Source organism: Anolis carolinensis, chromosome 3 (genome assembly GCF_035594765.1).
Source record: "Anolis carolinensis isolate JA03-04 chromosome 3, rAnoCar3.1.pri, whole genome shotgun sequence".
NCBI classification, from domain to species: Eukaryota; Metazoa; Chordata; class Lepidosauria; order Squamata; family Dactyloidae; genus Anolis; species Anolis carolinensis.
In genome coordinates, this window is record NC_085843.1 from 228,167,457 (window position 1) to 228,192,926 (window position 25,470).

At 39.3% G+C, this 25,470-nt stretch overlaps 1 protein-coding gene across 1 annotated transcript in view; it reads right to left on the minus strand.

The window, feature by feature from the left end:
- Positions 1-25,470, minus strand: part of sorcs3 (sortilin related VPS10 domain containing receptor 3) — a 665,522-nt gene that overhangs the window by 31,354 nt on the left and 608,698 nt on the right. Inside the window, exons 21-23 of the mRNA XM_062976280.1 lie at positions 15,761-15,884; positions 8,935-9,047; positions 3,471-3,602 (exon numbers count right to left, since the gene is read on the minus strand). Of these exons, the coding sequence (XP_062832350.1) occupies positions 3,471-3,602; positions 8,935-9,047; positions 15,761-15,884 (369 nt within the window). The remainder of the gene's footprint in view (positions 1-3,470; positions 3,603-8,934; positions 9,048-15,760; positions 15,885-25,470) is intronic.

Genomic DNA, 25,470 nt, shown 5'->3' on the forward strand with positions numbered 1-25,470 from the left:
AGAGAGGCCACTTCGACAGATGCCAGCTAATATGATTATGCAGATATTCAAAAAGCTGCACCTAGTGAAAACCCCTGTTGTATACATCTGTTAAAAATACAATGTCCCTGAATTAAATATGGACATTCTAATTATAGCAATAGCCTGGAACTGAAAGAGAATATTGATATAATGGCTATGTTTGAAATGTGTTGGAACAGTGAAAATCAATGGGGCACAGTTACCCTTGAATTTGCAATCTATAAAAGGGACATATGAGGTCATATTTGGGAGGCAATGGCATCATATCTTTCAGAGAAAGAACAGAGGCAAAAATGGATGATACTGGATGGTGGCAGAGAGGAGAATTCACGTAGGCAGCTAAAGAAACTTCAACTACCCTCAACTTGTCTGGTAATCAATAAAGACTAAAGTTGGGCTTGCCTTAGAAACAACTACCAAGAATAAAGGGAGCACTGTAGATGTGCTCAACGTAAGGCAATTCTTACACTTTGGATAGCTGCTTAGAAAAAGGAATTTCATCACACATAGCTGAGATGAGAAAGTAGTGATGGATGGAGGAGTCTAATTCTGTTTTGTGTCACTTTTGCACATGTTCACTATAAAGTCCATTCTGTACCATTTTAAGGCTATGATGAAGTGATTCAAGGCCCTTTAGAATCTTTTTCTTGCTTGCTTTATAAATAATATTAATGTCAAACGGACTGAATATCGAGCTGCTAAAAGGACGCTGGTTAAAAATCAAGCTCGAGATACTCTAGGAGTAATGGAGTGTGATAATATAGTTGCCCTTCCAGGGTTATTGCATAGGAGGTGACTGATTTCTACATATGACTGGCTTTCTTCACTTTTCACATAGTATTCTCGACATAGGTAAAGGTAAAGGTTTTCCACTGCCATTAAGTCTAGTCGTGTCCGACTCTGAGTATTGGTGCCCATCTCCATTTCTAAGTCGAAGAGCCGGCATTGTCATGAGGCTGGCCTGACTGCATGGAGTGGTTACCTTCCTGCCAGAGCAGTACCTATTGATCTACTCACATTTGAATGTTTTCGAACTGCTAGGTTGGCAGAAGCTGGGGCTGACAATGGAGCTTGCCCCACTTCCTGGATTTGAACAGCCAACCTTTCAATCAGCAAGTTCAGCAGCTCAGCAGATTAACCCACTGCGCCACCGGGGGCTCCCATTCTTGACATAGAAAACATATTATCATATCCTGTGCCACCTGTAGTCCCATTTTCACAACTACAGATGTCTTGGTCCTGTTTTTATCGAATTTCTCTGAATCCTATCAGCATTTTTCCAACTTTCTTCCACATAAGATAACAAGACTTAGTGTTTTCTTCCTGCACTGAAATGTGTGCACATTTGAATGCATTAATCTTGATATATGTCCTTACTTATGTAATTTATCCAATTTTACTCTACTTTTCCCCACTGACTAAACAGTCAGTGTTTATTATTTTTGTAATTATGCACATTTTGCCACTCACATTTTAAATATGGGCATTCATTTCAGCACACTTTATTTTAGGCATGCCCTGTAAGCCTTACACATACTTAAGACGTTTTCATAGCAAGTTTTGGAAATATGCAAGTATTATTTGGTATTGACTGTTGAGCTTAGTCAATTCCTTTCTAATCCTAGTAGAAATTATGTCAATTGATATATGGTGGCATTGTTTTTTTAAGCAGAGATGATTGACTATAGATGCACACCTTCTAAAATTACAGTAATTAAAATCCTTTCCACAAACCCACAATCCTACTCTCGCTCCTCTATTTTGTCACCCTAAGCAATTTTTTTGCTAAACATGTACTTATTTCTTTTTCTTTTTTCTTCTTTTCTTTTCTTCTCTGCATATTTCTAGTTCAACCTGTCTTCCTCTTTGTCCACTTTTCAAATTTTCCTGGCTGTAGGCTGTATTTAACTTCTTCCACCTTCTCTGTGCCACTCTTTCTCTTATCTACTCTTCTTCCCACTCCTCTACTAGGTTCTACTACTTCTGTATCCAGTGCAATAGCCAGAAAAAAATTCGGGGGGGGAGGTTAAACTTTTTTTTATAGCAAATCATGAAGAGTAGTTCCATAATGCAAAATAATTTAGAAATCAGGCTCCATCGATAAACTTTAGTGGACACTCAAGACAGATAAACTTCAGTGGACACTCATGGGGATTTGGTTCACCAATTAAAATTCATGAGTAAACCAGGTTTTTTTTAACCTGAAAAATTTCGGGGGAGAGGTTGAACCCCTAAGCCCCCCCCCCCCCCCGCCCCCGGCTACAGCCCTGTCTGTATTCTGATTCTTTTCTCCCTCTTTCACGCTTCCTAATATGCTTGGCAAGAAACCTTGAAATTAGGGCTAAGATACGTTAGATTTTCATCTTAAGAGATGTAGATTCCCTTAAACCAAACAGGGCCTATTTCTGAATAGATCTGCAAAAACAGAATTGTTTTGTTGGCTTCTATTGTCTGAAGGGTTTATCACCACCACCCCCACTTTACAGTCATCACAACACTATCACTGTCAACAACTTCCTCCAAATGTTTGATGATTGGTAGCATTTTTGTGATTCTTTGGGGGAAAGGGAAGCATTCCACAAGGTGTCTGCGAAGGAGGAGGAGAAAACTCTGGCCAATGAATTGTATTGGGAGAAAACCATGAAATCAGTGTTTGAAATACATTCGTTTTGTTTGTGAGAGATACTTTTGCTGGATTATAGCACCCTTATGCTAAAATTGCCACTTTCAAGACTCTTGAAATCAAGTTGAGGAATGTTGCTGTCTTTGTTTAGACCACACCTCCCATGTATTGTTGAAAGCAATGCTTTCAGGGGTATTTTCAAAAGATCTGGTTATTCTTTTGTTTAGTTTTGTTTAGGAAAGTGCTTGGAAACAATTAAAAATACTTTCTCACTCATCAGACTTCTTTTCCAATTACACTGAACAGCTGTGATTGATGCATAATATAATGTGCTTAATTACATCTCCATGCTGGTGCAAATGCAGCAGAAGACTGTGACATTGCCAGAGTAATTTCCAATATCTCAGGTTCTGACCCTACATCTCAGGGCCTTGGATAATAACAACACTATTACTAATTTACAGTAAAACTGCCCCCTTTTTTACTGTCTAGAAACCATAGTGTCAAATTTACCTACCAGTATTTACTTGAGTCTAATGTGCTATTGAATCTAATGCACACCTCAATTTTCAAAACCCTGAAACCCAAAAAAGTATTTACAATATCACGTGAATCTAATACAACCCTAATTTTGGCAAAGTAATTTAGTAAAAAAAAAAAGGTGAGCATTAGAACTGAGTAAATACAGTGATTTTAATGCAATTATACAGTTGAGAAATTATACCCCCAAGGCTGGACACACCTACATGGAAGTGTTTAGTTTATCTGATCTTGTGTTGTGTGGAATTACATGAGAGTATATTCAGATGGCAAGGGCTTTCCTTACCTGCTCCAGGTCATTTTCGCTGCCTTTCCTTCTGTCTGATATGTTTTGATGGGGTAAGATGAAGAGTTCAGCAGAGGTGGGCAAACCAGGGAATAATGCCACCAGAACTTGTTCTTCGGGAATACCAGTCACCTGAAACAGAGGACAAGCAGGGGAATGAGTAACATTCATAATTGCATTTGGATCAGTTATTCAGTATCTTGTAGGAGCTTTAATATGCAAACAGTACTAGCAGGCATGTAGCCGGGGGGGGGGGGGGGGCGCTTCACCTCCCCACCCCACTCCCGAAATTCTCTGGGTGGTCCACGAAAAGGCCTTACATTTATTATTTAAACCGTTATGTTTATTCATATCATGATCTGAGCACCATGCTCAATATATCCCATATGCATGGGGGTATTGGCCTAACGATACAAAAGGTTTGCTAGGGTAGATCCTCTCTCACCCAGACTCACCCCCAAACAAAAATCCCAGCCCCCCCCCCTCCCGAATCAAAATCCTGGCTACGGGCCTGAGTACTAGGTTTAATCACACATTCAGAAAAGTTCATATAACGACAGAGAAAGTTAATATAGCACTCTACTACACAAAGGAGCAGATTTGTGTGAGGCCTACATTCCACAACATCCAAATAATATAGACGTGCACCCTGTACTACTAGTCTTCTAAAATCAGATATCCCCCTTATCAACTTTTCCCATTAATAAAACTGGCCAACACACATTTTGGTGCCTCAAATGTAAGCCCTGTTTTGGGTATATTTGACCTTCTGATTCTAAAATTGGCACCAATTTTCTCCTATCAACTTTTTGAGATACAAGACATAGGCCAACTACCAGTTGCTATCTCCTCACCCATAGAACACCATGATAACTATAGGTGGAGCTGCATCTACACTGCCACATAATCCAGTTTCAGAATGCACACTGAGGCTTTGAACAGGATTATATGAGTCTAAACTGCCATATAATCTAGTTCAATGCAATTAATCTGCATTCAGAAACTAGATTATAAGGCTGTGTAAATGGGGCCTAAGAAACAAGCGCTGCATCAGGGTCCCAAATAACCCTGAGAGCAGGCTAAAAAACCAAGACACCAAGAACTTTTTTTGGTAGGCCTGTGAATGGAATCATAGAGTTGGAAGAAACCACAATGGCCATCAAGTCTAACCCCCTGCCATGTAGTGCACCAAGCTCCAGGTCTCATTGAATTTAACTCCTTTCAACTTATATTTCAGCTTATTACTCATCGATAGATATCACTGGTTTTCAACCTGTGGGTCCCCAGGTGTTTTGGCCTACAATTCCCAGAAATCTCAGCCAGTTTACCAGCTGTTAGGATTTCAAAACATCTGGGGACCCGCAGGTTGAAAACCATATAGATGAAGATGTGAGCATTCTATATCATTGTCACTAAAGAGCTCTCATTAGACAAATGGTGTTAAGGTGACCTGCAAAGGAACAATTAATAGCAATTTGGGGTCAAAACAGAAAGACACACTGAATGGTAGCATGCTCTCTGTTGAGAGACAATACATTTGTGCTTTGTAGAAATATTGTGTTGTTCTTTGCCTCCACCTGTACTCATCATATATATTTGTAAATAAAACCAATGCTATTCCAAAATGCCTGCTCATGACTGCAAAACAAAATGACAGGTGGTACCTGGGAGTCACTCATCCTAGAACTACTCACCAGGAGGTTGCTTCTGGCAAGCTTTGCCACATGCAAGTGAATCTGTTGCACAAGGTTGTATTGCATACTTTGTTCTACAATGATCAGAACGCTACATACACTGGCATAATGGGAGGTTAGGCCAGGATATGTCACCTACACAATTCCCACCATTTTGTGCATTTTTGAAATTTGTTTTTGCTAGGTTTTGTTGTTGTTGTTTTCTTCAAAATGGGGCAGGGAGATCTGAAAATTGTTTTCTTGTTGCATAGACTTGTAAAAGTACTGTACTGGAAGAGTTGCGTATATCTTTGTGATTTATCAGCCTGTCCTTTGGGACTTGCTGTTTCTGTCTGTCTGCGCTTAGCTGAGAAAAAAAGAGAAAAGACACTAGTTTTGCAAAAAAGATTTTTTATGCAAAATACAAAAAACATGACCTCCTCTTTTTTTAAAAAAGTCACTTGGCATCTTTCTCTCATGCTGGAAGACAATGCTCCCATGGGAGCAAAAGAATTCTTGACAAGCTGTCTCAACATCCCAGCAATTTAACACTTACTTTGGGATGCCAGCATAAATACTGTATACTTATTTGAGGATGCCAGCTCTTCGTGTGTGGAAAGATAGGGTGCAATCAGGCTAGAGCAGACCAGATGTTGTTTTCAACAGGTGTGTTTAAACAGTATGCTATTTGATTCTCGGGATGCTAAAAATCCAGTCCCTGCCCGTGTATTTATATATTTAAGAGAAGAGGGAATACAATTGGTCTAAGAGAACAGAGTTATCATTAAATCATGCCAAGCAATTATTTTTCCTCAGTGGAGATAACAAGCAAACAAAATTTTCAATCTTCACATCATGTTCACTTAGGGCAAAAATTCAGTACACCAAGAAAATCTCAAAAGGAAACATGGACAGAGAGCTGCATTAAAAAAACAACATAGAATAATCAATGATTGTATGTACAGTGTTCCCTCACTTATCGCAGGGGTTAGGTTCCAGAACTGCCAGTAATAAGTGAAAATCCGCAAAGTAGGGACGCTATATTTATTTTAATATTTATACATTATTTTAGTAGTTATACACTATTTTAAGTCTTTATCAACTAATTCTATGTTGATAAATCACCTTCTCCTCCCGTTGCTGCTTGGGCTCCTTTTCTCTCCCTTTGCCTTCTCCTTCCTCCCTTCCTTAGGCTGTAAACTGTAATTTTTTAATGATTTATAATAGTCTTTTAGAGTTTATTGAAAAACCGTGAAACAGCAAATCTGCGAAAAGTGAACTGCAAAGTAGTGAGGGAACACTGTATGTGTATATACTTTCAAGCTGCTTATTGGTTTATGATGACTATAGGAATTTAATAGGATTTTGTCAGGCAAGGAATACCCAGAAGAGGATCACATCTCTAGTATTCTCTGCACCACACAGCTGAAGTGGACTCTTCTGACAAGCTTTACAATTAATGGACTCCAGCCCTGCCCATCCCAGCTGGATATGATGAGTCCCTAGGGACTGCCCTTCAGTTCCAGAGCTGGAAAACAGCAGCTCTGGACAGGGCATGACAATGCGGGGAGGATGGGTGGGTCGTGTGAATTTCACAGATGACCACATGAAGAAAGGTGGTTACAGGTATGCAACCTTACCTCCTCTTTGAAGTGAAGCACCTGGTTTTATTTGGTGTTCATTTTTTCAAGTACTAGTCAAGCTTGACTCTGCTTATCTTATGGGGTGTAATGCCTTCAGTGTACATAACCAACTAGTTCAGAATAGATCATTATAATTCTCTCTATCTTATTTCTCTCTATTTTGCAGCTCCATGCTTATATAACAAAGCAGCACCCATTTAAAAGGAGGAAGCAATCAGCAGGCTTGGGTGATAGGAAGAAACCCCTTTCCTTTCCCAAGAGTACAGATTATCCATTTTGGTAATTGGTGGCAAGAGGGCACATCTGCATGGACCATTTAATGCAATTTCAAATCAGTATTGAAGAAACTGATTTTGCTGTGCAAAAGATTACATAGGAAATCCTGAAACCAGTTTGAGGCCTGAATATTACACAGCCACAGAAAACTGATGTGCATTTGGGACTTCTTCTTTTTTTGCACACATTTGTGGGAATTTATTGTCTGGCCGGCACAGTTTGATCAATGTGAATGAAGCCAAAGAAAAAGGTTTGTGTAAAGTTTCTAAGGACATCATCACATGGAAGTCTCAAACTCAGGTGACAGTGGGGAGATTCTCTGGGCAGCATGGTGAATCTGTGAGGCAGTGGGGGAAACTATCACCCCACAGCCCACATTGCTACTTTTCCCATCACATGGAAGAAGGCATCATCGCCCGTCTTCCCCCCATGCTGGCCCCATTCTAAGTAATGAAAACACAGGAAGCTTCCTGTGTTTTCTGAGCTCCATCTTAGGATGCTTCCAAGACAGAGCCAAGACGGAACCCCACCAGAGGTAGCCCTGTCTCATGTGCAGGATTCCAGTGGTCTCTGTCCTGGCTCAATCCTGGAAGTGCACTACGGCAGAACTAGTAGACAATGTGATCAGGTCCTAAGTGTCAGCTTTCCGTTGTCTTCTCCCATCCAAAGTTGTCACCAAATTGTTAAAAATCCTCTCATTTGATTCACCATCATTTGCACTCACTTCAGATCACACTTGGAATAATGGTTGATATTGAAACTGTGCATGCCATGCCTCTCCCTTCAAAACTCCTTTGTTCCTTCATTTCATAATTCATCCAAGTGCACAAGATCTGAGATGAGTGAGAGGAAATAACAAAATGCACAAATGGTAACAGAAAGTATGTAAATCCTGGCTGAGTTCAAGGTTTTGTACATTTAGAATTTTTTTCACACCGCAAGCCTTTGTAGCAAACATTTTGCACAAAAGGGTATTTTATGCATAAAAGCTGAACACAAAAATGTATTTTCCCACAAATACATTTTTGTAGGGGAAAAGGTTTTGGCAACACAATGTACAAAACATCTTTGCAAAATGGCCCAAATGCACTCTTGTGATACATTTATATGTGTCAAATCACACTTCTGAAATGAGGATAAGAACATTTAGAAACATCATTTATGGTCCTATGTTTCAGTTGCCCCATTCGGAACTATCACACACAGTTAATCCCAGTGTCCACTTCCATGATAATATTGGATGCAATTCTGAGATTACAGTTCTCCCTGTTTGAGTCTACCCAGGTCCTGAGATTGTTAGGAGAGGCCCTGTCTCAGTCTCACTAACATCATGGGCAAGGTTGGTGGAGACACAAGAAAGAGCTTTCTAAGTGGTGGCCTCTAGACCAGGCATGAGCAAACTCTGGCCCTCCAGATAACACCCAACTCCTGATAATGGTCTTTGGGCTCCATTTCCATGCGCTTAGCAATTGGAGCAGCACAGAGTCCCAGCGGAAGTGCCCTTATGTTATTTGATAAACTCTATGGGGCTCAGTTTCTTGACTGTAAGGAAAGGGAGTCTGAAGACCATCTGATTAGGTCCTTAGATTCAAGGCATGTGTTTATGTATTTGCGTTGTTACTTTTGTAACATTGTGAGCCGCCCCGGGTCCCCACGGGGAGATGGTGGTGGGGTATAAATAAAGTTTTATTATTATTATTATTATTATTATTATTATTATTATTATTTATTACTTCTATTTCCAAGAGTTAGAGGTATAGTTACATGATTGCAAATGAAGACTCACATGGTAACATGTTGCGACTAATTGTGAACTATCTACTCCCTTCCCTAAACTGTCCTCCATACCCTTCATTAGTCATGGGTATTTACCTGTACCAGGGCTCTCTTGATGACCCTGCCGATATCCTCTCTCCACTCAGGGATGTCTGGATTGTGATAATCCAAATTTGGGGAGAATGATAACAACTGAGATTGGAAATATTCTGCAAAGACAGAGAGAAGCCACCATCAAAATACACTTTCAATTATGCAGCCCATTTTGGTTTACCAGTTTCTCTATGTAGCTTCAGATAGATCAAAAGCAAATATGCTCAGAAAAGCAAAATTCATCAAACATCAGGTATACCAAAATCATTTTTCATTTTGCTAACTCACAGGGGAACGCTTTCAAGTTATTACCCCCCCCCCAAAAAAAACCCCAAAAAAAAAACCAAACAAATGGTTTTAACAATTGATTTTTTCAGATGTTGAAAATATTAGTTTGGGGAAAGTGTAATAAAAAAAGTTTAAAATGTAATGTTTCCTATGCCTGTCTAATGAAAATGTATCTAGTATATACAACTAAAATCCTATTTTAACATGGAAATTGAATAAATTCTTATATTTGCAGGGGTAACTTTTGCAGATTTTAATCATTTCACTGACTTGGCTAATATGATTTCTCTAGGAACCTCTAAGTTCACTAGTGCAATACTATGGTCAAATTCTATCAGATGTTGACCACAGAGTTGTGCTAAAGTACTTAGATTATGAGAAAGAAGACCTTTATGGCCCACTTTTGGCCAGGGGGATGCCTGTACTACATGTGAAAAAGATCTTGGAGTACTTGTGGACAACAAGTTAAACATGAGCCAATGATGTGATGAGGCTGCTAAAAAGGCCAATGGGATTTTGGCCTGCATCAATAGGAGTATAGTGTCTAGATCCAGGGAAGTCATGCTGCCCCTCTATTATGCCTTGGTCAGACCACACCTGGAATACTGTGTCCAATTCTGGGCACCACAATTGAAGGGAGATGTTGACAAGCTGGAATGTGTCCAGAGGAGAGTGACTCAAATGATCAAGGATCTGAAGAACAAGCTCTATGAGGAGTGGCTTAAAGAACTGGGCATGTTTAGCCTGCAAAAGAGAAGGCTGAGAGGAGACATGATAGCCATGTATAAATATGTGAGGGGAAATCATAGGGAGGAGGGAGCAAGCTTGTTTTCTGCTGCCCTGGAGACTAGGACGCGGAACAATGGCTTCAAACTACAGGAAAGGAGATTTCACCTGAACATCACGAAAAACTTCCTCACTGTGAGAGCGGTTCAGTAGTGGAACTCTCTGCCTCGGAGTGTGGTGGAGGCTCCTTCTTTGGAGGCTTTTAAGCAGAGGCTGGATGGCCATCTGTTGGGGGTGCTTTGAATGCGATTTCCTGCTTCTTGGCAGGGGGTTGGACTGGATGGCCCATGAGGTCTCTTCCAACTCTACTATTCTCTGATTCTATGAGTTGACACTGGAGGACCTAGAGTTTCTTAAATCTCTCTCAGATTTAAAATGTTAGCATTTTTTCCAGTTTTTGGTGGAGGCTGTATCCCTAACTGCAGTGATTGTGAAGGGCTGAATGTATAGTTTGATACAGGGTTCCATCTAGTAAAAGAATAATTGAAACTTGAGACCACAGCTTTCAGAACCACAACACTTGGTGATACTACAATTCCAAAACCCATACAAAGAATGTTCATAAAAGATATTTTCTTGAGTGAAAACCTGTCCAATCTTCCATGGAAGTTTAATATCTAGGAGCAGCCACTAAGAGTCCTCTCTTATCTACAGTTGGCTCTTCATATCCATAGATTATGAACCCACAGATTCAACCATTCATGGCTTGAAAATATTCCAGTTTTTTCCCCGAAAGCAAATCTTGATTTCAACATTTTATATAAGGAACATCATTTCATGACAACTTTGTATATAATAAGATTCAAGCATCCACGGGTTTTGGCATTATCATATTAGAAAAGACAATCTTTCAGATAGCCTGTGCTCTAACCATACGGTGCTTTTAAAATCAAAACAGAACTTTGCAAAAGGTAACAGTCCATTTTGTACTGACTTTTAAGGTACATAACCCCATAGGCTTTTGCTTAAAATCCCACTGAATCCAATGTTGCAGGTAAGTGTGTTCATGATTGCAGCCTAAATCCTAGGTGAAGTCTGAGATGAGTCCAATTGAAAAAGGCAGGGAAGAAAAGAAGCGGAATAACATATTGTGTGAGACAAGCAAGGAGACAGAAGACTAGATTGCTTTTTATAAAGTAATTTTTATCCCATCCTAAAGCATTTTGTATAAGAAAGTAAAATGAAGGAAGACAGAAAGAGAAAGTGAAAACAGGAAGCAAGCCAGATGAGCCTATAAATCTTCCTTCTTGGTGTGAGATCTGTAGCTTGCTTGGCGGTCTGACCTTAGACCCTCCTGCATTCAGCAGAGGTGTCCAGCAATCAAACCTTGCCAACAAGGAAATGGGAGCCAATGTTCCTAAAGTGATGTTTTTCTGTTGCACTTGGCATGCTTTGCGCTCCACTGAGCAAATCCTCACTGTAAGTAATCTGTTTTCCAAAAGCACGAATTATCTGTTTGTGAGTCCTATGTGCAGCCATGAGTAGTTAATGCATAACAAATCAGATACCAATCGTGCTAATGACAGACGAATCAGGGTATTGCAATTCATGAGGCACTAAGAAATTACTTTCTAATTAACAGACTGCGGGGAGCAAGGCTAATTTTAATGGCAAGCAAGTTTATGAATGCACAGTGCTGGACCTGTTCTATAACCCATTCTAGAGTCTGCCTCTTACAGGTCTGGAGCCTTCTTTTCCCCTCTTTATTATGAGCTGCACAGAAGATGGAGTTCCAATTCTTTCCTGCTGCTCTCCTCTCCACTTTTCTCACTCTTGCATTTCCCCCTCATGATGTGCTGTCTTTTCAGTACAAGCCTAAGATATTTTGCTGCCTGAGGCAAGGGTGCAGGAGGTGGCCCTAATGTTCTACATTAAAGTGACTGCCAGTGAACTCTTTCTTCAAGACTGACAATAGGACATCTTTCATTGTGCCTGAAAGCACCAGGCTAACTCAGGAAGCAACAGGAAACTGAATGGCATATAGCTCCCTCTCTCTCCTTGAATATTTTTTGTTTTATACCCACAACATCAGCTTAGTATCACCACCGCACTGTGGGCTGCTAAGGGACCATATTAAGGTAAAGGTAAAGGTTTCCCCTGACGTTAAGTCCAGTTGTGTCTGACTCTGGGGGTTGGTGCTCATCTCCATTTCTAAGCTGAAGAGCCAGCGTTGTCTGTAGACACCACCAAGGTCATAGAATCAGGCTAAACATGCCTAGTTCTTTAAGCCGCTCCTCATAGGGCTTGTTCTCCAGATCCTTGATCATTTTAGTTGCCCTCCTCTGGACGCTTTCCAGCTTGTCAACCCTTCAATTGCAGTGCCCAGAATTGGACACAATATTCCAGGTGTGGTGTGACCTTTCAGTCTGCAAGTTCAGCAGCTCAGTGCTTTAACACGCTGTGCCACCGAGGGCTCAAGGGACCAGATTAGCCACTAGGAAACTTTTGACAGAGCTCTGAACCTTTTACAGTAGAGTCTCACTTATCCAACATAAATGGGCCGGCAGAATGTTGGATAAGCGAATATGTTGGATAATAAGGAGGGATTAAGTAAAAGCCTATTACACATCAAATTAGGTTATGATTTTACAAATTAAGCACCAAAACATCATGTTATACAACAAATTTGACAGAAAAAAATAGTTCAATACACAGTAATGCTATGTAGTATTTACTGTATTTACGAATTTAGCACTAAAATATCACAATGTATTGAAAGCATTGACTACAAAAATGTGTTGGATAATCCAGAATGTTGGATAAGTGAGACTCTACTGTATAAAGAATTTTTTCCAAATATCCTCTAAAGCAGTGGTTCTCAATCTGTGAGTCCCCATATGTTTTGGCCTTCAACTCCCAGAAATCATAACAGCTGGTAAACTGGCTGGGATTTCTGAGAGTTGTGGGCCAAAACACCCAGGAATCCACAGGTTGAGAACCACTGCTCTAAAGAGTGTCAGGAGCATTTTCACCTTATGGTCCATTTTAAACCAAGAGAAGGCTTTCCTTTAATCCCAGGACATTGAAGAGCAAAACAATTGTTTGAAAAAGAAATTCTTTCAATTTTTTTATCCCTTGGGAGTCCGCCATGTCTACCTCTGTCCTAAAGTTATGGATGATCTGATCTAATTATCTTGACTCTTTTAAGTCACCTAAGCACATACAAGAAATTCAGAAGTAGGGAAATCACTGCCCTTTATGATTGATTATACCTATATAACTATAATAATAACTCATATACACAACTTTTACGTTGGTTCCAACACGATTAGATGATTAGATTATGATGATGATTACTATTATTATTGTTTTATGTGTATGCCTATTTCATCTCTGAGATTGCGACACAAAGCACTCAATCTGTATGTAATCTGATAAAAATATATCAGTGCACCATTTGAGAAAGTATACTACATTTTCTTCCCAATACACTATGTAAAATATTATATGTTATTTGCATTTTACTGATGTCATTGGCAGAGATACCCAGATAGCTCAGAGGACCTGGAGAACTCAGCCCAACAGTGCTGACCACTTATGAGGAAGATGACTCAAGCTTTCAAATCTTAATGTCAAGTCCTCAGGCATTTTTATTACATTAGACTCCTTCATATTTGCCCAGAAAGATGGTGAAAAGAAATGATTATGGTCAATGCTGTCTGCCTTTAGACGTTGTGCTCTAGCCATTTTTGACACCTGATTATCTGAAGATCTGTTTTTATACCTTCAAGTCTTCTGCACATTGACAATGTCCAACTTTCTGGAGTGGTTTGGCAAAACAAGAACAGTGAAGTATGAAATTCTGCATGACACCCAGTACATGTATGCATTGACATAGAGTAAGAACAAGTCTGGATCACAACAAACAAGTCCCACAAGGGATTTGAAGAAGAGAAAATCTTCTAGTTCATCGGCTAGGACAAAAATTCTTTCTACGTGTGATGAATAATGAAGGATGTGATTTTTAGCAAGGTCCACAATAAAAGGGATGGAAACTAGGTGGAAAACTTGCAGAAAGTGGATAGTTTGTGTAATTTTAGCTAGATCTAGCCTTATTATGCAGCAAAATGAAGCAACTGAATGAAGCAATGAAGCAGGATGTGTGGGTGTTCACAAGGGAGGCAAAATGAGGCACTGCAGAGAGTGATACAAAGAAACTTACACACCTCTAACACAATTATCTTGGCATTGTTCACATTCTCTTAGTAACTTCATTTGTCCCTTTTCTTTGAATGCTGAAGCTAATTATTCAAGTGAAGTTACAAGGAAATTCCAGTGATAGAAATTTGGAAACTGAATGAAAATTTCCTGGAGATTCATAGAATTATATCCTGGGAAGGGAGTGCCCTCCTTACCTCCTCCATCATAGCTGCATTCCTTCTACTTAGGCTGTACCAGAGGATATGGAGTGAGTATGGGGTGATAATTCAAGACCCAAAGAGCATTGTGCAGTCCGCCAGATATTTAATATCATGCCCTCAATGGGCTGTCATATCACTTCTTTGTTTTTCCTGTTTGATGCCAGATTAATTTTGCATCACTTAGCCTTGGACCATTTTAAACTATGCAGTCAAACATTAATAGCCAAAACATGTGCATGGCCTTTGCAGACTGGAATATCATTGCTTTTGGTCACAAACTGTGTTTGGATTCCAGATATACAAGCATACGTAATAGAGCAAAGATAATAATAAAAATATGTAAATATGTGAATTTGCAGGTTGCTAAGCTTTAACACCAAGTTAATGATTTTGTAAAAGAATAAAATTAATCCTGGCTTATCGACAATACCAAATAGCAAATATGGTAGTAGAGGAAAGTGGAAAAGACCTGATAATTTTTTTCCCAATCTTTGAGGATGCTCAGACTAATATTGTATTACTGCAATTGCATGATAACTCACCCACACTGCCTGCATTAATATATCAAATACCAGTTAGTCAACAACCATTTTATCTTTACCTACCATGCTTAAAAACCTCAATTAATACACACAGCCACACATTCAAGTTTTGACTCTCCAAATGCCTTACTACTTATTCCTGTGATATGACTAATTGGCATTTTAGAAAATCAATGGAAAACAATTACTGATATTGACCTATAAATTTGACAAGCTACGGCATGACTGAGTATTGATACTACATTATCTGGCCATTAAAAATCTTCCTTCTTAAAAGAAACATTAAAATATTATAATCTTTATGGACACACACACAAAACCCCATCTTCCACCAAAACAAAGTTTAGGATTAAGGTTCTCATTATGTCTTACTAAAAATATTGTGGTTTATTCAATAATGCCTGAAATAACAAACTGTGGTTATAGCATTTCTTCCAAACACCAATAGAAGTCAGTTTTATTTGAGTCTGTGCCTATTGCTCATGAACATTCATTTACAAGGTTATTGTGCATTTTCCGGGCTGTATGGCCATGTTCCAGAAGTGTTCTCTCCTGACGTTTCACCCACATCTATGGCAAGCATCCTCAGAGGTTGTGAGGTATATTGGAAAACTAAGGAAGGGAGGTTTATATATCTCCAGAAGATCCAGGAGAAAGAACTCTTGTCTGTTGGAGGCCTCCAGAAAATGCACAACAACCCAGTGATTCTGGCCATGAAAGCCTTCGACAACGCATTCATTCACAGTTTGAAGGGCTGGGAATGTGATATCTGAATATGACCAATGCTATTGTGATTGCTAAGAATGCTTACAGACCCACAACAGAGGCTCTTTATTGGCTATGTTTGCTTACCATGAACAGCAATATCCTTCGTGTCCTGGATGAGAATACTGCCAGCTGAGACTTGTACTGTGATAGTATTCATTCCTTCAGAAGTGAAAGTATAAGAAATGCTGCTGTCCAAGGTTATGAATGGCTGCAAAAGTCACATGAAAACAGTATCTGATTATTCACTAACCATAATTTCAGGTTTTGGTAACATTTCAAATGTAGACAAGTCATTCATACTAGATTTTACATGAATACATCAATTTTATTTGTGTATTTGAGGTTCAGAAATAAGTCTATGCAATCAGTTTCTAGTAATCTTTAGAAGCTGTGCAGGCAACCTTCAATATCACATTTATTTCTTAAGAGGACACAGAAGTGAAAACTAAGTAATAAAGTTAATCTGAGAAGCAACAGACATAATATCACAAAAAGCCAATATAGATTACTGTCCTAAAGAAGCCAAGCGCGCCTGATAGATTATCCTATTTCTTCTTGCTCTCAAATAAAGCTGACAATGTCTCCCAATATAAGATGGGGTCTTGCTTTAGAAAGAATGCTACATTTTCTACCAGTATTAAAAGTGAATAGTATAATAGCAAGGTGAATATCTATTGCATCTTCCATGCCAGCTTGGTAGATTCTGCTGATGGATCATTTCCTAGGCTGTGTGATGGCACCATCATGTGCTGCTCTGTAAGCTGCCCGAGTCCCTTTTGGGAAATGGTGGTGGAATATAAATAAAGTTGTTGTTGTTGTTGATACAAAGAAAATCTGACACTACAGAAACTTGTACCAAATTCTAATGGATTTATCCAGTTCTCACTAGGAATAGTGTAGGTATTCGACAATTTCCTGATGTGTTTGGAATTTGGTGTTCCTGACCACTCAGGATACACTGGTGGAAAGAAAAATAGCATTTGGAAGGTCCTTGCACTGTGCAGGAGCTTTGTTTGGGTTGGTTTTTGTTTTTGGCTTCAGCACAGTAAAAAAGTGTAACTTTGTCAACTATGTGTAACTTTAAAAACTGTACAGTTGGACTACAGAACAAGTCTCTAAGGCAACGTTGAACACTTATACTAATTAAAACCATGCAATTTTTATAACTATCTGAATGCTACAACATTGAAAAGAGGATATAGGAGTAGAACATTCCTTGAATACTAAGCCCTAAATTTGTGCACCCGAGCTGTGAAAACTATGACTATTTTGTCCTCTAATTTCATTTATCCCCACCAAGGGTATTCTTCTGTGTACATCTCCTCATGATTCTTTCTCATCTGTTGTTGCTGCTGCTGGTACTATTTATGCAGCTTGCTTCCTGAATACTCTGGCTCCAAGTCTGCATTCCCCTTCTTTCTTGACCTGCATGACTACTCCAGTTGTGAAGTAGTCATGCAGGACAGGATGAGCCTTGGTGCAAATTGAGCAAATCAGCAGGGATGCGAAGGAATTGGAGAATCAGAGTAGACAGACAGGCAGATCAAGAAAAAAGAGGAGTGCAGACTTATTGACCATAGAGTCCACTGTTTAAGGGTTCCTTAGGCAAGAGACTGAAAGGGCATTGGTGGTGATTTTAGTTGCATAACTAGAAAACCAGATTCAAAAGTTCTGTATACACTACACTTCATTTATTAATTCCTGGTATCATTCCTGTGTTATGCTGTCTATTTTGCTCATGGACAGTATCAGAATTGCAACTGTATAATTGTTTTTAAGAAAGTTGCCCAATTCCAAACAAAACTGCATTTCTTGAAAATGTGTCGTTTTTAAACACGGTGTTGAGTTTTTGGTTCTTTGTAAGAAATAGAAGTCCCGAATGTTTCAACAAGGCAGAAAGAAATAAAGATTTCTTTTGCTCAACATCAGTTGAGAAGTGGGAAAATTATCAGTTTTATTTCTTAACTCACATAGAATCATAGAGTTGGAAGAGATCTCATGGGCCATCCAGTCCAAACCCCTGCCAAGTAGCAGGAAAATTGCATTCAAAGCATCCCCAACAGATGGCCACTCAGCATCTGCTTAAAAGCCTCCAAAGAAGGAGCCCCACCACACTCTGGGGGAGAGAGTTCCACTGCCGAACAGTTCTCACAGTGAGGAAGTTCTTCCTAGTATTCAGGTGGAATCTCCTTTCCTGTAGTTTGAAGCCATTGTTCCGCATCCTAGTCTCCAGGGCAGCAGAAAACAAGCTTGCTCTCTTCTCCCTATGATTTCTCCTCATATTTATACATGGCTATCATGTCTCCACATCTTCTATCTGAATCAAGTGGAGCCCCTGGTGGCAAAGTGAGTTAAACCCTTGTGCCAGCAGAACTGATGACCTGAAGGTTGGGTTGCTGACCTAAAGGTTGTTAGTTTGAATCCAACCTGGGGAGAGTGTGGATGAGCTCCTTCTATCAGCTCCAGCTCCATGTGGGGACATGAGAGAAGCCTCCTACAAGGATGGTAAAAAACATCAAAACATTGGGGTGTCCCCTGGGAAATATCCTTGCAGACAGCTGGTTCTCTCACACCAGAAGTGACTTGCAGTTTCTCAAGTTGCTCCTGACATGAAAATAAAAATCTAAATCAAGAAAATCTGCATTAAAAAATTTGTAAAAAATAAATTCTATGAAATTTGTCTCAGGGGAGAAATGCATGCAAGAGTGTGCACAGCAAAAGAAATTACACAGAAATTTGTACAAAAATGTGCACTAAAACGAATTGCACTATTATAAGGTGATTGGGGAAAGGTGTACATTAAAAATGTGCTTATAGGAAGGGCACACTACACATATGCACACACAAAAAAAACCCCCACCTTCCACCAAAACAAAGTTTAGGATAAATGTTATATAGCTATTGATGTTACTTCTAACACATTGCGTTTGAGGAAAAAAAGGCACAACAATAGTCCTTTTTCTCAATAATGTAACAACTGGTTAGATTTCTTTCCTTTGAAAGTATTAATGAGTAATTTTTGTGCCACTTCTCTTCTTATCAAATTTCTATCATTTTGATGGAGCATTTGAGTGGATTTCCTACCAATATTTATGACATTTTTTGCTTTCTTGATGGGTCCCTCCAAAAGCAATAGAAATTCAACATGCAAAAGGACATGCTACCAAATTATAACAAGAGTTTACTTAGGAAGCTTTATGATGAGTTATATGCCAATTACTTCTGAGAACCGTTTATTCCTATGAAACAAGAAAACATGAGATTCTTCTTTAAAATGAGGCAATATTGACAAGACTGGCAGATGTACCTACTATTAATCATTTCAAAGTGCAATTTCTTTATACGTATTTGAAATAAATTATAGACTATAGCCTTGAATTCTTATTTTTACTCCAAAATAGATCTTATCCTCTAAGTTCTCTTGGAATGAAGACATAAAGTCGGGGAAGAAGAACATAAGCCTTGAGGTATTGTCATTAGTGATATGCCTTGTATTTGTTTCCGTTCATCTATTCGTTTAGTATCGTTCATTTGGATGCACGAAACGAAAGATGCAATTTTCAGATGAAACAAAGGTGACATGAAAGAAAAAGCTGCACAGTCGCCGGGCTTGCTTTTGTTTGGGGCTGTGTCACAATAAGCAGGTACTGACAGAGGGCTGTATTCCCATTACAACTGATGTGTGCCAATGGGTGTTAATAATAAATAACAATAGTTACTCTGGGACCCTAAGCTGGGTTTGAGAGAGGGCTGCTTCCCCGTGACAGCTGATATGTGCCAATGGATGTTAACAACAACAACAACAACAACAACAACAACAACAACAACAACAACAACACAACTCTGGGGAAGACCCAAATGTTTTAAAATTTGGTGGGCTAAAAGGGGTCAAAATGCCCTCCGTATGTGGCGATTTTCACTCTGTAGCCAAAATCCGGGGGGGGGGGGAGGTGAGCCTTGGAAGCCCTCCCATTGCCACCAATGGGCTGAAAATTTTAGTTTTTTTCAGGGGACAAAAATTCTATTTGTATAGGTGCCCCATTTTCAGAAAGGGGGACTAATACAAAACTGATACAAAACAAATGAAACTAAACAAAACAAACAGCAATTCCATACAAATGCACACCACTAATTGTCATGGTTTTCTGTTAACAGCAAGTGAAAAAAATAGAAATTGTTTCCCATCTCTGTTCAATATCTAAACATTTGTTTGGTGTTATTTAAGACATATACATACCACGAAATTTGTTATTCAGTGCCAATCTTTACAGACACAGTTGTTCTCTTTTTTGTTGTTCTGAACCTTCCAATCATTTCTGGCTTATGAAAACCCTGAAAAGAAAACCTATCACATGGTTTTCTGGGCAAGATATTTCAGAGAGAGTTTGTTATTGCCTTTCTCTAGGGTTGGGACAATGTGACTTGCCCCAGGTTTCATAGACTGGTCTCACAGAATCATATTCCAATACTCAAACCACTGAACTGACTTGGTTGTTTGGATATTATTGCATGCTTCTGGGCTTCTCTCATGTTGTGTCGCTTTGCTATTTTGTATCCTGATATTATTGTGTGGCAATGAGGTGATAATTTCTTCTCAAATTCTACCTACAACATTTGCAGAGGGAACCAGTGTTAGGGACTGCACTACTGAAGTACTTCTTCTGAGGCCAATGGAGGCTAGAGAGTTCAAATTTGCTTTAAAAATTGCCTGCTTTTTTGATGGATGTCCTTTAGATATGGCTGGTTTCATTTCCATCACAGAGTTTTAACATTCCAGCAGTTTCTTAGATTTAATTCAAGCACGGAGGTCTGGGAAACCAACTCTAAATTAAATCAAGGAGTTTAAGGTTCATTTGCTCAAACTCTATTAGACAGCCAGACACATTTATTAAACTGGACCTGTGTTAATCGAAGCAAATTGGCCTTTTGGTATATGGCTAAAGCAGTGGACCAGCACTTCACTACAATGGCTCTATCTTAAAAAAGGAAATTAGAGCCCTATTTAGGATGTGTATAAAATGATGTTGTATGCTGCAGTAGTACACCTCAAGAAGAAAAATGTAATAGCTATGGGATTCAGTGAATGCCTAACTCATTCCTGCCATGGAGTTCACTACTTCGAAAGATGGCTGATTCAAACAAACAAAAATCAATTTCTATGGCACAGTCTGTTTAATGACATTATACAAATAGCAGGGCAATGAATATGGAAATACATTTCATTCTTACAGATGACAAAAAATAATAATTTTCTCAATGGTTAGAGAAATTACGGAAGTTTTTGTACACCTTTTTTTGGTAATGTCAAATGTTTTGAGACAATTTCATGATGGTTGTTTTTGTACAAGAAACGTGTTGTCCTATACCAAACATCATGGAAAATAAACAAATTTATCACAAAATGCAAAATGAGAAATGCAAATATTTTGCATAAAATCATGGCCAAGATCCTACATCATATATGTAATTATGAATTTATAACAAATACCTCTTCTCCTGACCCAGCTCCGCAAATCTACCTTGCTGAGTCTGGAACCCCAGGTTTCAGCGGTGGCCAGGAGAACGTTTGCACATGTAAAACTTGTGTGCCAGTTGCGCCCATATCTTAGGAAGTCTAACTTGGCCACAGTGGTCCACACTCTTATTACATCCCATATAGATTACTGTGCTCTACGTGGCATTGCCTCGGAAGACAATTTGGAAGCTTCAACTGTTCCAGTAAGCAGTGGCCAGGATGCTCACCAGAGCAACGTACAGGGAGTACACAACCAGGCCTGTAGCGAGGGGGGGGGGGTTAGGGGTTCAACCCCCCCCCCCGAAATTTTTCAAGTTATAAAAAAAAATCTCGTTTACTCATGAATTTTAACTGGTTAACCAAATCCCCATGCTAAGTCTATGAGATGCAAAACATTAAGAGTCCCTCCAGGCACTATCTCAAGCAGATATTGACAGGTTTGTAGCGGGGAGGGGTATGTGCTAGGGGTTCAATTCCCCCCAAAATTTTCAAAACCCGTCCCGAAATTTTTTTCTGGCTACGGCCCTGCACACAACTCCCCTGTTGCATCAGCTCCACTGGCTGACAGTTTGCTTCCAAGCACAATTCAAAGTGCTGGCTTTAGCCTATAAATCCCTAAATGGTTCTGGCCCAGCTTACCTGTCTGAACATATCTCCCTCTATGAACCACCTTGGAGATTAAAATCAACAGGGGAGGCCCTGCTCTCAGTCCTGCCTGCTTCGCAAATGCAGCTGGCAGGGATGAGAGACAGGGTCTTCTCAGGGGTGGCCTTTCAGCTGTGGAACTTCCTCCCTAGTGACATTAGATCAGCCCCCTCCCTCCTGTCCTTCAGAAGGAAAATAAAAACCTGCCTCTGGGATCAGGCTTTAGGAGAATAGCTTAGTACAAAAATGGATCCAGCATATGTGCAATGACCATGGAACTGCCCCAGACTACGATTTTTGGATGGCGTAATTTTATCTTGAATATAATGTCTTTTAAATGTTAATATGTATTAATTTTTAATTCAATCTAATTTAATTTTAATTTGTATGTATTAATGGCATTGAATGGTTGCCACGTGTCGGCCAGCTTGTGTCCCCTTCAGGGTAGAGAAAGGCGGGATATAAATAGGGTAAATAAATAAATAACTTTGCTCCAGTTTAGGTAAAGCTGGGGGATATTCCTGAATGTGCAGGAAACTCTGGAGTATCCACAGGCTTCATAGACTTGTGAACAGTAGGATTGGTCCATTTTTGGCCCAGTCCCCCATTCAGATGGACACTACTTCATTACCCTTTCCCTGTCCTCATCAACGCAGGGGAATGGGGTGGCTAATCTCTTCTCATCTCTCTCACTTCTTGTTGGTTACAGAGGTCCCTTCAAGTGTCTGGCTGCCTTGAACACAGGGTGAGGAAGAAGGAGGGAGCTGATCTATCCCCTCCTTGCTGATCACATGGAATTCTGACAACAGATGATTGCCAGATATAAGGATAGGCTGGGCTGTCTGGACATTGCCCTGGATCTTGCAGGTATGTGATGGATCTGGGGTTGTTTCCTGCTTCTTGGCAGGGGGTAGGACTGGATGGCCCATGAGGTCTCTTCCAACTCTACTATTCTATGATTCTATGATTCTAGGTCAGAAATACCCAGGAGTAACCTGCCTGGTGTAAACACAGCCTTCCTACATTCCATGTGGCTGCTGACTGATATAGTAGTCTTTTTAGGAGGCAAAATTCTGACAATAGTGCCATTAATACCAAAAGCAAGAATACCATACAAATGAGCAAGTCTAGCATTCACATCACGACTGCCCAATAGGAGGCCACCAAATGTATTTTACATGCAATCAAAAGTGTTTTTAAAAGCCCTGCTTTCTTTGGTTATATACGGGGTGGGGGAATCTCACAGTGGCAGACATTTTCCTTGGGAAGCCTTAACCTGTCAATATACTAATCTCACTAATCATGAGGAAATTTGGAGATCGATTTTGAATCTCTATCACTAGAGCACTGTGGCATTATCCTTTTCTCCATTAATGCTCTGTTTGATTAGTGTGTAAATGTTGTTTGGAAAGTAGAAATAAAGGAAGGGAGGGGAGAGAGAAAAAAGAAACCTAGCATCACCTTTAGAACTAACTGATTTTTTTTTTTATTTTAGCATGTGCTTACATTGATATCAAATTATTTCTTCAGATGCTATACAGAATGATTTTAAAGCCTCTGATTAACAAGCATTTTTATATAATTTGGCAAGTGCGGTAGAATGTAATAGGATTCAGAAAGGTGCAAATGGTAACTATCATCCTAATTGTTCAAGAACCTATATTGGAAAAAAAAGACTAGAAAGGAAAGAACTGAACTGAATTGTATTTTCAAATTCCAAACCATTAGCAGATATATGAAAAAAGATAATGGTGTCATGACATGCTACATGCGTGAATATATGAATCCTCACTACTTACACTCCAATACAAAGAGGAATCTTCTGAAAAAAATTGACCTTAAGGAAACTGACTTTTCATTAGCATATTCATTGTTTTAATACATCAATAGTAACAGAATACTATAGAGATCTAAAAGAACTGTGTCATCTTACATAGCCCTTTGCAGATTTAGGCTGAAGATCACATTTTGCATCTTTATGAATTGCATTACATTCTAACCCACTTCCACAACTGTATAAATATGTTGAATAACCATGCTAAAACAAGAATCAATCTTAAAAGTGTTACCAGATTTCCCTTTCTTTCCTCCCTCATTTTTTCCTATTTATGCTACAACAGACTAACATGGCAACTTCTCTGAAAACTATTTAAAACATGTTTATTATCACATGCTGAGAAATCCACCTAGTTATGCAAGAAAGGAGTGTGACAACATGCTGACCACAAAGTAATATGAACTGAGCTTGCTGTTTGGACCTAGTTGATTTTCTCACATGTGGGTTGGCCCTTCAAGCAGATTTGATGGAAAAGCTCCCACAGTCTTCCACAACAGCAAGTAAAAGAGGAGATTGTTTTGCTGGCCATGTATAGACACCTTTACATCACATAATCGATCAATCTTTTCTGCTCAAAACAGAAATTCAGTTTTTGCCAGTACTAATAGCAAAATCAACAAACTCAACAGGTTCATGCATATTTTAAAACTATATTAGCAGCAGTACGTTTCCTGGGGTTTTCAGATCATGATTTATTGCGTTTGGTTTGGATTTGCAGAATGCAGTGCTTGATTAGTTGCATTACTATGAGGCAACATCTACAAAGATCTCCATTCTGACAATCACGCTTTCTAAACTGCATATTTATGGAAGAACAGATTTTAAAAGGTATGCATTGCATGACAATGTTGAGAATGAGGGGGAGACTGCAGATTGTGTATGGGATTTCCACCCCTTATACTTTTGTTCATTGAGGGATTTGGAAAGCTTTAGTGCAGACTTCTAGACTTTATGCTTACAAATCGGTGCACATATAAAAAGTTCTAGAATTGCTCCTCAAGCCACATGGGCTCACAGTATTCAAGGAAACGATTCCTAGAGTTCTTTGCTCCTGGAGAGGACATAAATTGAGTTCAGAGAATAATAGCTGCTTTGACCTCTAGTGGAGACTTCAGGAGACAATGGTCCTGAGTGAGCAGAGATTTTTCAGTAGCTGTTTCAGCTACTATTGCGATTCTATGGAATTTCTCAGAAAATCATCAAGCAAGCTGTCTGAATGGCAGTATTACTTGGCATTTAGTTCCATCATCTCATGATTACCATCATCTTGCAAAGCCAGCTTAAATCTGTTCTCTATTCTGGTGCCACTTAGTCTTGCAGTTTGAAGAATTCAAACCATGGTTATTGTACCCAAGATTCAGAAGTATAGATAAGATCTTAATTGATGGGACAAAACTGCAACTGCAATTACTCTAATTTGAAAAGTGTAGAAAGAAAAATCTTTGCATGTTTGAGGCTATCATGCTATGGAAATACCTATCTTAAGTTCAAGAAAATTTAAAAATTAGATCTAAAATCCAATATTAAGCAAGGAACTTCCATAGCCATCCTTTCTCTTCTTCAGGTTATTCTGTGTTCGGAACACTATGATATGTGATTGTAACACTATGCCTTCTAAGAAATGTGTGTCATGGAAAATACAAAACTAAAATGTATGGGCAGCTTTCCTTTGCTCCTGGGGCCTGTACTGTGGGGACCATAGGAGAATGATTTATTCTCCTATTTACAACAGCTCTACTAAACAGCTCCACTGGCTGCCGATAAGCTGCCAGTCCCAATTCAAGGTGCAGGCGATGA